Source organism: Thalassophryne amazonica, chromosome 1, assembly GCF_902500255.1.
Source record: "Thalassophryne amazonica chromosome 1, fThaAma1.1, whole genome shotgun sequence".
NCBI lineage: Eukaryota > Metazoa > Chordata > Actinopteri > Batrachoidiformes > Batrachoididae > Thalassophryne > Thalassophryne amazonica.
The window spans coordinates 147,092,087-147,105,080 of NC_047103.1; the positions used below are offsets into that span (position 1 = coordinate 147,092,087).

General features: G+C 44.9%; 1 protein-coding gene across 2 annotated transcripts in view; it reads right to left on the bottom strand.

The window, feature by feature from the left end:
* LOC117515096 (gamma-aminobutyric acid receptor subunit beta-3-like) overlaps nucleotides 1-12,994 on the bottom strand; it is a 115,449-nt gene that overhangs the window by 59,612 nt on the left and 42,843 nt on the right. For both annotated transcript variants that reach the window (XM_034175607.1, XM_034175614.1), the window contains exon 5: nucleotides 4,033-4,115. In XM_034175607.1, the coding sequence (XP_034031498.1) occupies nucleotides 4,033-4,115 (83 nt within the window). The remainder of the gene's footprint in view (nucleotides 1-4,032; nucleotides 4,116-12,994) is intronic.

The window sequence follows — 12,994 nt, forward strand, 5'->3', positions numbered from 1 at the left end:
GTTGATCCGAAATTCCACCTCCCCGATGGGCGCAGGTTTCTTTTTCGTGGGTAAAAAAGATGGCGGACTTCGTCCATGCATCGATTATAGGGGGCTGAACGAAATCACGGTTCGCAACCGATACCCGTTACCCCTGTTGGATTCGGTGTTCACACCCCTGCATGGAGCCAAGATTTTTACCAAGCTTGATCTTAGAAACGCGTATCATCTGGTTCGGATCCGGAAGGGAGACGAGTGGAAGACGGCATTCAACACCCCCTTAGGTCACTTTGAGTACCTGGTCATGCCGTTCGGCCTCACAAACGCCCCCGCGACGTTCCAAGCCTTGGTTAACGACGTATTGCGGGACTTCCTGCACCGGTTCGTCTTCGTATATCTAGACGATATACTCATCTTTTCTCCGGATCCTGAGACTCATGTCCGGCATGTACGTCAGGTCCTGCAGCGGTTGTTAGAGAACCGGCTGTTTGTGAAGGGCGAGAAGTGTGAGTTCCACCGCACTTCTTTGTCCTTCCTGGGGTTCATCATCTCCTCCAACTCCGTCGCTCCTGATCCGGCCAAGGTTGCGGCGGTGAGAGACTGGCCCCAACCAACAAGCCGTAGGAAGTTGCAACAGTTCCTAGGCTTTGCTAATTTCTACAGGAGGTTCATTAAGGGCTACAGTCAGGTAGTTAGCCCCCTGACAGCCCTGACCTCACCAAAAGTTCCCTTCACCTGGTCGGATCGGTGCGATGCCGCGTTTAAGGAGTTGAAACGGCGCTTCTCGTCTGCACCCGTTCTGGTGCAGCCCGATCCTAGTCGCCAGTTAGTGATTGAAGTGGACGCCTCAGACTCAGGGATAGGAGCCGTGCTGTCCCAGAGCGGGAAGACCGATAAGGTCCTTCACCCGTGTGCCTATTTTTCCCGCAGGTTGACCCCAGCCGAACGGAACTATGACGTCGGCAATCGAGAGCTCCTTGCGGTGAAAGAGGCTCTTGAGGAGTGGAGACATCTGTTGGAGGGAACGTCCGTGCCATTCACGGTTTTCACTGACCACCGGAACCTGGAGTATATCAGGACCGCCAAGCGACTGAACCCCAGGCAAGCCCGCTGGTCACTGTTCTTCGGCCGTTTTGACTTCCGGATCACCTACCGTCCCGGGACCAAAAACCAAAGATCGGATGCCTTGTCCCGGGTACACGAAGATGAGGTCAAAACGGAGCCGTCGGATCCCCCGGAACCCATCATCCCGGAGTCCGCTATCGTGGCCGCCCTCACCTGGGACGTGGAGAAAACCGTCCGGGAGGCCCTGACACGAGACCCGGACCCCGGAACCGGACCGAAGAACAAACTCTACGTCCCACCAGAAGCCAGGGCTGCAGTTCTGGACTTCTGTCACGGTTCTAAGCTCTCCTGTCACCCTGGGGTGCGAAGAACCGTGGCAGTCGTCCGGCAGCGCTTCTGGTGGGCGTCCCTGGAGGCCGACGTCCGGGGTTACATCCAGGCCTGTACCACCTGTGCCAGGGGCAAGGCGGATCACCATAAGACACCGGGATTGCTACAGCCGCTGCCCGTGCCTCATCGCCCCTGGTCCCACATCGGCCTGGATTTTGTCACGGGTCTCCCTCCGTCCATGGGAAACACCGTCGTCCTCACGATAGTGGACCGATTCTCCAAGGCGGCCCACTTCGTGGCCCTCCCGAAGCTCCCAACGGCCCAGGAGACAGCGGACCTCCTAGTCCACCACGTCGTCCGTCTGCATGGGATACCATCAGACATCGTCTCCGATCGCGGTCCCCAGTTCTCCTCGCAGGTCTGGAGGAGCTTTTGCCGGGAACTGGGGGCCACGGTCAGTCTCTCGTCCGGGTACCACCCCCAGACCAACGGACAAGCAGAACGGGCAAACCAGGAGATGGAGCAAACCTTGCGCTGTGTGACAGCCGCGCACCCGACGGCCTGGAGTACCCACCTGGCCTGGATCGAGTACGCGCACAACAGTCAAGTGTCGTCCGCCACCGGCCTCTCCCCCTTTGAGGTGTGTTTGGGGTATCAACCCCCGTTGTTTCCGGTGGTTGAGGGGGAGGTCGGTGTGCCCTCGGTCCAGGCCCACCTACGGAAGTGCCGTCGGGTGTGGCGTGCCGCCCGTTCTGCTTTGTTGAAGGCCCGGACGAGGGCGAAGAACCATGCAGACCGGCGGCGGGCCCCGGCTCCCACGTATCGTCCAGGGCAGGAGGTCTGGTTGTCCACCAAAGACATTCCCCTTCAAGTGGACTCCCCGAAACTGCAAGAACGATACATCGGTCCCTACAAAATACTCAAGGTCATCAATCCCGCCGCAGTGAGGCTCCGGCTTCCAGCCTCACTGCGGATTCACCCGGTATTCCATGTGTCAAGAATTAAACCCCATCACACCTCACCCCTCTGCACTCCGGGTCCGGCGCCACCTCCTGCCCGGATCATCGACGGAGAGCCGGCTTGGACCGTGCGCCGGCTCCTCGACGTCCGACGAATGGGCCGGGGTTTTCAGTATCTGGTGGACTGGGAGGGGTACGGCCCCGAAGAACGCTCCTGGGTGAAGAAGGGCTTCATCCTGGACCCGGCCCTCCTGGCCGACTTCTACCGTCGCCACCCTGACAAACCCGGTCGTGCGCCAGGAGGCGCCCGTTGAGGGGGGGGGTCCTGTTGTGTGGGCCGCTGAAGAGGAGGTACTGCTGGCCCACCACCACTAGAGGGCGCCCTGCCTGGAGTGCGGGCTCCAGGCACCGGAGGGCGCTGCCGCCTTACAGGAGCAGCCAGGATGACAGCTGTCACCCATCACCGGAGACAGCTGATCCCAATCACTACGGAGGTATATCAGCAGGACGGCATCTCCACCTCATTTGCCGAGATATCGTTTCTACCAGAGAGGTAACGTATCAAAGCAAATAGAGTGCATCTTTTGGATTGAGCTAGTTTTTTGGATTACTGTTCCAACGAGAGGTGGAGGTACCTTTCCTGCTGTTCGGAGTCCTGGGTGCATACGCGCCCCCATCTAACTGTTCTTTGCTCCTCGCCAGCAGTACCAGGTCCGACACGCGGAGGCAGTGGCCACCTGGGAGTTCGGGACTTGGCGGCTCCAGTATTCCCGGGGTCCTGTGGCGGAGGAAGCCGTGTGGTTCCGGTCTTACCTTGGAGAGGCGTCTCCTATCTTCGAGCCTGCCCACACGACACTTTTGTGAATTGACTGTTGTCCATTGCTGTGATTGGTTGTATTCGTTGTGCACATTCACAACAGTAAAGCGTTGTTATTTTGACTTACTCCATTGTCCGTTCATTTGCGCCCCCTGTTGTGGGTCCGTGTTCCTACACTTTCCCAACACTTATCATACAATAAATTTCAAGATTGCAGGATGTGGGCTACCTCTGTCACCCCAGAATTAAAAAGACGTTGACCTGGAGTTAGAAAGAAGTCAGCAGGTTTCTGAGAATTTGCATACCATGCTGCTATGTTGCAGAACAATTTGTCTGGCGACATTTGGTAAAAACCACTACACATTTCACTCATGGTACCAACATGAAGCTTAATTCACTCATGGTAAGAGCAACATAACGCTTATTTAAGCTGACTAAACCATTTGACTACAAAAACACAATAAATGAATAACAGTAACAACACTGTTACACTAGCATGAACCACAATAAATTTAAAACTTCAAAACCCCAAACTCTCATGGTGCATTGCAGTACAATGTCCATTGTTTACTGGTTGGCTACAATTGCTCATTTCTCCAAAAGTATTTTTCATTATCAACTTTCTTTTTTTGCAGCATTCATCTTTGACCCAAAATACATAAGTATACCAAACAGCAAATGTCAGCTCTCCCCAGTTTTTGCATGATTGAAGCCATCCACATGCATGCACACACACACATAGAGGCCACTGGATGGATGCAAAATGTTTTATTGTTCTGTCTTGAAGTTTTATTATATAGGGCACTTTGCAAAAAACATTTTTCAGCTAGAAACTGCTGTATAAATCAGTGAAAATTCACTTGATGTGAGACCTGTACTCACAGCTCTCTATCTCCAGAGTACAGTTCTGTTCATCCAGAGGATACCTCCTCAGATCCATCATGCACGCTGCCGTGGTTGTGATCCTGAAAAAGGAGAAAGCAGAAGGGGACGAAGACATTATTACAAGCATGTTATTATTACGAATTACACTAAAATAATAAATCAGAGTGAAAAAAAAAGGATGTTGGTTCATCTACACTTGAGATTAATATATTGACATCACATAACTCCACCCTCCTTATTTTGGGATGAAACTAAAAGTCAATTTGTCTTTCCTTCTTTTGTCAGCTTCATATTACCCAGAGGTACTGGCATTTCCATCTTAAAATACGATTACTGCACCACCTCCGAGCTAAAACGCTGACTGTGTAGCTGCATATATAATTATCCCACAAATCACAGACAAGCAGCCTCGCAAACATTTCATTGTTGCTTAGGTGGTTATCCTCCAATCAGTTTGTGGTGGTGGAGGAGAGGGAAGGTGTTCATAACTTTGGGAGAGTTTAGTGTCCAGCTTCATCTGGGTCACGAGTACATATCTTTTTATTTATCAGCTGTGAGAACTCAAATGTCTGATAAACAGTCGGCTAAAATAAGCAGCAAAGTGAAATGCAAATTCCAAATGATTCAGGCAATGTCTGCCCTGATTAAAGGCCGGCTGCTTGGCAGTTAGCCACTCCATTTCTTCATTCAGCTGTGATTCAGACGAGGCAATCAAAGACCATTAGCCCATTATTGTGATACACCAAAATTGCCAAATAATTTGTTAACTGGGGCTGTCAAGAGATGACCTAACTCTTTCTATTGTCAGTTATGTGTGTTTGTGGCCATGATGGACACTGATTGATGGCTGGCTGCCTATTTCAAAGATGTTTCTGCAACTTCTGCTTCCACCTTTCTGGCCTGTGATGCTTCAGTTGTTACACCCGAACTTTTTTGGCACAGCAGGAACTATGCATCTGGCTAAGCATCACTGATTTTGTGTCAAAAATACCCTGAACCTCTGAGATTTTGGCTTCAGACAATGGTTTAACAACCCCGTAAAAGTCCCTCAGGTTGTCATGACACTGTGGCAAAAAAAAATATACAAGTAAATAAATAAATAAATTAGATGCTCTTGCACCTTCAGAAAAATAGATGCCTGGCTCAAGGGGATCAAATTCTTAGGCCTTGGAAACGTGAAGATTGAAATGAGCTTCTTTGTCAGGTTCTTTCAGTATGAAAACCTTGATCTGGTGGCCACCAAGACCACCGTGGCACAGTATATAGTTACATATGATTGGGGTTTCATGTTCAATATGCCCAAAGTCCCATAATGTCAAGGGAAGTGGTGGCCAAAGGGAATTGGCCATATGAACAAAGTGTCAATGGTTCAGTTCCCTGATCATACAGAAAAACCAGTGAGGTGTCCTTGTGCAAGGTCCTGTTAGGCAGTAGGTCAGGACAGACCATTTTTGGTCAATAATGACCTAGGATTTATAAAAAGCTGTAACCATTAAATTTTAGCACAACTAAAAATGTTAGCTGACTGAAAGTTAGAAGGCAATGCAATGGGACTAATTGGTTAGGTGACCCTCCATCAAAAAGTTAGTTTTGTCAGTTACTTGTTTGCTAATTAGCTAATTATCTGTTAGGTAAATACCTGAACTGTGATGACCTTTGCCCTCATCTACTCCTATAAGTAACAGGTTTGTCAGCATCGTATCTCAAGGTTCTTGAAATGGAGCAATGTCTCCACCTGGTGTACATTTACAACCCCTGGCAAAAAGTATGGAATCACCGGCCTCAGAGGATGTTCATTCAGTTGTTTAATTTTGTAGAAAAAAAGCAGATCACAGACATGACACAAAACTAAAGTCATTTCAAATGGCAACTTTCTGGGTTTACGAAACACTATAAGAAATCAAGAAAAAAAGATTGTGGCAGTCAGTAACGGTTACTTTTTTAGACCAAGCAGAGGAAAAAATATGGAATCACTCAATTCTGAGGAAAAAATTATGGAATCACCCTGTAAATTTTCATCCCCCAAATTAACACCTGCATCAAATCAGATCTGCTCATTGACATTGACCCTATGCCATGACATTGACCCTATGTGTCTTTTTGCAAGGAATGTTTTTGCAGTTTTTGCTCTATGGCAAGATGCATTATCATCTTGAAAAATGATTTCATCATCCCCAAACATCCTTTCAATTGTCCAAAATATCAACATAAACTTGTGCATTTATTGATGATATAATGACAGCCATCTCCCCAGTGCCTTTACCTGACATGCAGCCCCATATCATCAATGACTGTGGAAATTTACATGTTACCGTCAGGCAGTCATCTTTATAAATCTCATTGGAAAGGCACCAAACAAAAGTTCCAGCATCATCACCTTGCCCAATGCAGATTCGAGATTCATCACTGAATATGACTTTCATCCAGTCATCCACAGTCCACAATTGCTTTTCCTTAGCCCATTGTAATCTTGTTTTTTTCTGTTTAGGTGTTAATGATGCCTTTCATTTAGCTTTTCTGTATGTAAATCCCATTTCCTTTAGGCGGTTTCTTACAGTTCGGTCACAGACGTTGACTCCAGTTTCCTCCCATTCGTTCCTCATTTGTTTTGTTGTACATTTTTCGATTTTTGAGACATATTGCTTTAAGTTTTCTGTCTTGATGCTTTGATGTCTTCCTTGGTCTACCAGTATGTTTGCCTTTAACAACCTTCCCATGTTGTTTGTATTTGGTCCAGAGTTTAGACACAGCTGACTGTGAACAACCAACATCTTTTGCAACATTGCGTGATGATTTACTCTCTTTTAAGAGTTTGATAATCCTCTCCTTTGTTTCAATTGACATCTCTCATGTTGGAGCCATGATTCATGTCAGTCCACTTGGTGCAACAGCTCTCCAAGGTGTGTTCACTCCTTTTTAGATGCAGACTAACGAGCAGATCTGATATGATGCAGGTGTTAGTTTTGGGGATGAAAATTTACAGGGTGATTCCATAATTTTTTCCTCAGAATTGAGTGATTCCATATTTTTTTTTCCTCTGCTTGGTCTAAAAAAGTAACCGTTACTGACTGCCACAATCTTTTTTTCTTGATTTCTTATAGTGTTTCTTAAAGCTAGAAAGTTGCCATTTGAAATGACTTTAGTTTTGTGTCATGTCTGTGATCTGCTTTTTTTCTACAAAATTAAACAACTGAATGAACATCCTCCGAGGCCGGTGATTCCATAATTTTTGCCAGGGGTTGTATAATGAATGCAGGTACAATAGAATTTTGCCAAGAGACTTAGTCATACATAGAATGCTTTAAACAACAGTCATCTGGCTGAAATGTGTTACTCAGCCTGAGTGGACACCCAGGAGCATCTCAAAACAATACAATATTCTGAAAAACTTTATTTTTGTCAGCTATTTCAGAAAATGATTTTTTTTTTATATGTTAGACTCATTACATATCAACTAAAATATTTTAAGCATTTTTTTTATTTATAAAAGCACCAAAAAAAAACCCCCTAAATAATAGAATATCTCTTAACGTACTTTCAAAAAACAGACTTACTATACAGAAAATACAAACCTTTGAAAAGCATATTTATTTATGCACTCATCAGTTTGTCGTGGCTCATTTTGCATGAAATACTGCATCAATGTGGTGTGCCATGGAGACAGTCAGCCTCTGTTATAAATGCCACAGTTGATTTGATAGCAGCCTTCAGCTCATCTGCATTGTTGGGTCTGGTGTCTCTCATCTTCCTCTTGACAATATCCCATAGATAATCTATAGTTTTGGCACATTTGGTGAGTGCCAAATCTTGCTGTAAAAGCAAATCAGCATCTCCATAAAGCTTGTCTGCAGTTGGAAGCATGAAATCCTCTAAAACCTCCTGGTAGACCTCTGTGTTGACTTTGGACTTGATAAAAACAGTGGATCAACCATAGCAGAAGACACAACACCCCAAATCATCGCTGAATGTGAAAACTTCACATTGGACTTCAAGTAACTTAGATTCTGTGCCTCTCCACTCTTTCTCCAGAGTCTGGGACCTTCATTTCCAAATGAAAAGCAATATTTTTTTTTCATCTAAAAGGAGGACTTTGGAACAATGGGACAATGGGCCAGTTCTTTTTCTCTTTAACCCAGGCAAGATGCCTCTGACCTTGTGTCTGGTTCCAGAGTGGCTTGACACTAGGAATGCAGCACGTGTTCTCCATTTCCAGATATATGCTGACAGGCTCTTGTTGCACTGACTCCAGCCTCAGTCCACTTCTTGTAAAGCTTCCCCAAGTTCTTCAGTCAGGGTTCTCTGACAAGCTTCTTAAAGGTGCGATCATCCCTGATGTTTGTGCATCTTTTCCTACCACACATTTGCCTTCCAGTCAACATTTCCATGAATCTGCTTAGATACAGTACTCTGTGAACAGCAATGACCTTCTGTGGCTTAACCTCCTAGTGGACAGTGTCAGTAAGTGCCTTCTGGCCAACTGTCAAGTCAGCAGTCTTCCTCATGATTGTGGTTGTGTGTACTGGACAAGACTGAGAGATATATGGTAGTTATACTGCATAAATACTGACTCAAAATGATAAATTCGAATATTTTGAGATATGCAATTTATACTTTTTTGTAGCTGTCAACCATATTTATCACGATATTCCAATTTTTTGGAGCTGCACCTGTACATTTATGCAGCAGCTCATATCACAAACAACATTCCAGCTCCTGAAAGCATTGAGAGGTCTATAAGTAGCCTATGAGGCTAAGTGCGATGAACTCCACTTGCATAATCTACCATAGCTGATTGACTCTGAAGCAGAACCCCAGACACAAATGTGCTTCTAAGTATCCATGCAGAGAACATGCACTTTAATAATTCAAAGCATGCATCCATATTCATAGGTCACCAACTCCTCTGAACTTGCCTGCCTGAGAGATCAATGGAAATTCAACACAAGGGCTTTATGAAGCAAATATCAAACAACAGCTGCAAGCCTGCTGTTGCAGTGATTCACCTTCTAACCCGATCTAACCTGTGCAGTTTGATTCATGGGTCACCCCTGAACACATTCTTCTGTAGGTGTCCTTCGACATGACATTTTATCTTCAGTGGCCGATGCCATAATAAGGTCCTGGAACTACCTGTGCATTGAGAAACATTAGGGAACATTTTTGACTCTGAGATATACACTCTGTTGCCCGTTGCTGGGAGCATTGTTCATTTGCATGGTCGAAAATTTGCATATTAGCACTCACGTTGAATAATGCAGCACTGTGCTTTATTTTGTCATATTGCCTGAGCTTGCTTGAGCAAGATCTCATCTTTTCATCAATTCAAGTGATAACTGATGCATTTGGAAAACACCCCAAACTGCAGTTAAAAATATTTATAAATCTGCCATCCCTTTTTAATAGACCTGCCTCAACATGTAATAATGCTGCAATTAACCCATCCATCAAGTAGCTATCACCTGAAATATCAAAACATAAAGTCATACTGACAGTGATAAAGCTATAGTGTGTAGGATGTAAGGGTATTCATTACCACAAATGGATTCTACCATTCATAAACACCTGTTCATTACGTCCACCAAGGAAATAATGAAAAAAAAAAGTCATTGGTGTTTATTTATTTATTTGTCTGTCTGTTAGCAAGATTACATCTAAACTACTGAATGGATTTTGTCGAAAGTTTCACCACAGATACATATTAGGCCATAGAAGAATACATTAAATTTTGGAAGGGATCTGAATCCGGATTCTGGATCAAGTTTCACTTTACACTGAAAAAAGAGAATCATTGAACCAACTTAAATAAATTGTTTTAATTTGTAACATCTCAATGAATTAAGCTGTTTGAACTTAAGTTTGTAAGTTAGAGTTTATCTAACTTACTAACTTAAGTTCAAACAACATAATTCATTCAGGTGTTACAAATTGAAAGAACTTTTTAAGTTGGCTCTTTTTTCAGTGTATATAGGGTTTGAAGGATTACTGTTAGCAGGATTACGTCAAAACTACTGCCCGAATTTTGATGACATACGAGGTCTGTCCGTAAAGTATCGTGCCTTTTTATTTTTTTCAAAAACTATATGGATTTCATTCATATGTTTTTACGTCAGACATGCTTGAACCCTCGTGCGCATGCGTGAGTTTTTCCACGCCTGTCGGTGACGTCATTCGCCTGTGAGCACGCCTTGTGGAAGGAGTGGTCCCGCCCCCTCGTCGGATTTTCATTGTCTGGAAATGGCGGAATGAAAAGGACTTTTTTCCATCACATGTCTATCTCGGCTTTCAGTGCTTACCAGTCGAGTGAGTATAAAAGAACTTGTGGAGAGCTGGACATGTCCCAACTTGTCCTCTAACACGCCGAAACGGAGGTGTTCCTTTGTCTCGCTTCATCAGCGAATCGGTCGTGACTCGCGAAGCCTCCGCGCGGCTTTCCATGACAAAATCTCTTGTTAAAAGTGAAATCTGCCGGACAATGGCTGATGTCCAGGTCTTGTGATAACCAGAGAAAGAGCACACGACGGTCTCGTATCCACAGAGCCATCAGCTTAGAAATGATCCAGTGGTTTGTGCCACATCGTCGCAGCTCGCAGCGCGGCGCACCGACCGTCCTTTAAAGGGGTCCTTAAACCTGTACTTAAAGTCCTTATTCTCTGTGAAGCCTGTAAAATTTTCACTGAAAGCCAGATACATTTTTCGAATGGTTTCCAGGTGCCAGTCTCTAACAGCTTCTGAAAAAATTCTGATGGAAAAAAGTCCTTTTCATTCCGCCATTTCCAGACAATGAAAATCCGACGAGGGGGCGGGACCACTCCTTCCACAAGGCGTGCTCACAGGCGAATGACGTCACCGACAGGCGTGGAAAAACTCACGCATGCGCACGAGGGTTCAAGCATGTCTGACGTAAAAACATATGAATGAAATCCATATAGTTTTTGAAAAAAATAAAAAGGCACGATACTTTACGGACAGACCTCGTATTCAACACAGATTCATATCAGACCATGGAAGACTCCATTCAATTTTGGAGGTGATCCGGATCAGGATTCTGAATCAAGTTTCACTTTATATAGACTTTGAAGGATTACGTCAAAACTACTTCACCGACTCTCACCAAATTTTCACGACGGATACACATTCAACCATGGAAGACTCCATTAAATTTTGGAGGTGATCTGGATCCAAATTCTGGATAAAGATTTCACTTTATATAGACTTTGAAGGATTACGTCAAAACTACTTCACAGATTCACAGATTCCCAAATTTGCATCAAAGACAGATATTACGGCTTGGAAGACTCCACTGAACTTTGGAAGTGATCTGGATCCGGATTGGCGGACTTCAGAAATCTCTGACTGCACTTTATCATTTATAATTTGTTGAAAGAATGTACTGATGTGTGCTCATAAACTCAGAATGACAACTTCACATCCACATGGGAGTAGTTTCCCTCGTGGAGGCCTTCATATTGCACTGCCATGTTGATACAGTAGCCCAAAAGACATCTACGTATGTCACCTTTCACATTTTAATGCAGTACCCAGATAATCGAAAAATTAGGACGAGAACTCTGTCTATTGGTTCCTAGATCAGGTTAACAATTTCGAGAACCCTCATATTTGTGGAATGGAGGGTTGGACATATTGCTGATCACAACAGAAGGTAAGGGAGCATGAATCCCCATCATCAAAGGGAAAGGGAAATAAAATATTGACCAAGGATGACATAATGCAATCTGCAACCTTACCACTAGATGTTAGTAAGTCCTACACACTTTAGGTTTAAGGTGAAACTATGAGTAGAAATGTGTAAGCACAGTACACTGCAGAACCTCCAAATGTGCATTTACAACCAAAAGCCTATGGAGGAATGAAGCACACTTACAGTGCATCTGGAAGGTATTTACAGCCCTACACTTTTTCCACATTTTTACAGCCTTATTCCAAAATGTAGTAAATATTTTTTTCCCCTCAAAATTCTACTCACAACAGCCCATAAAGACAAATTTATTAAAAATAAAAAACTAAGAAATCACACGTACACAATGCACCTTTGGCAGCAATTACAGCTGCAACTGTCCCTGAATATGATGCCACAAGCATGGAACATTTATCTTTGGGCAGTTTTGCACATTCCTCTTTGCAGCACCTCTCAAGCTCCATCAGCTTGGAGCTTGGGGAGCGTCAGTGCACAGCCATTTTCAGATCTCTCCAAAAATCTTCAATTGGATTCAGGTCTGGGCTCTGGCTGGGCCACTCACGGACATTCACAGAGTTGTCCTGAAGTCACTTGTTTGATATCTTGGCTGTGTGCTTAGGGTCATTGTCCTGCTGGCGGATGAAGCCTCACCCCATTCTGAGGTCAAGAGTGCCCTGGAGCAGTTTTTCATCCAGGATGTCTCTATATATTGCTTTATTCATCTTTGCCTCAATCCTGACTAGTCTCCCAGTTCCTGCTGCTGAAAAACATCCCCACAGCATGATGCTGCCACCACCATTCTTCACTGTAGGGACGGTGCCTACAGCCAGGCTGCCATGTGCCTTTTACTAATGAGTGGCTTCCGTCTGGCCACTCTACCATACAGGCCTGATTGGTGGATTGCTGCAGAGATGTTTGTCCATCTGGAAGGTTCGCCTCTCTCCACAGAGGAATGTTGGATCTCTGACAGAGTGATCATTGGGTTCTTGGTCACCTCCCTGATGAAGGCCCTTCTTCCTAGATCAGTCAGTTTCGATGGGTGGACGGCTCTAGTAAAAGTCCTGGTGGATCCAAACTTCTTTCATTTACATATGATGGAGGCCACTATGCTCATTGGGACCTTCAAAGCAGCAGAAATGCTTCCTTACCCTTCCCCAGATTTGTGCCTCGAGACAATCCTGTCCTGGAGGTCTACAATTCCTTTGACTTCATGCTTGGTTTGTGCTGTGACATGTTCTGTCAACTGTGGGAAATTTTTGACTC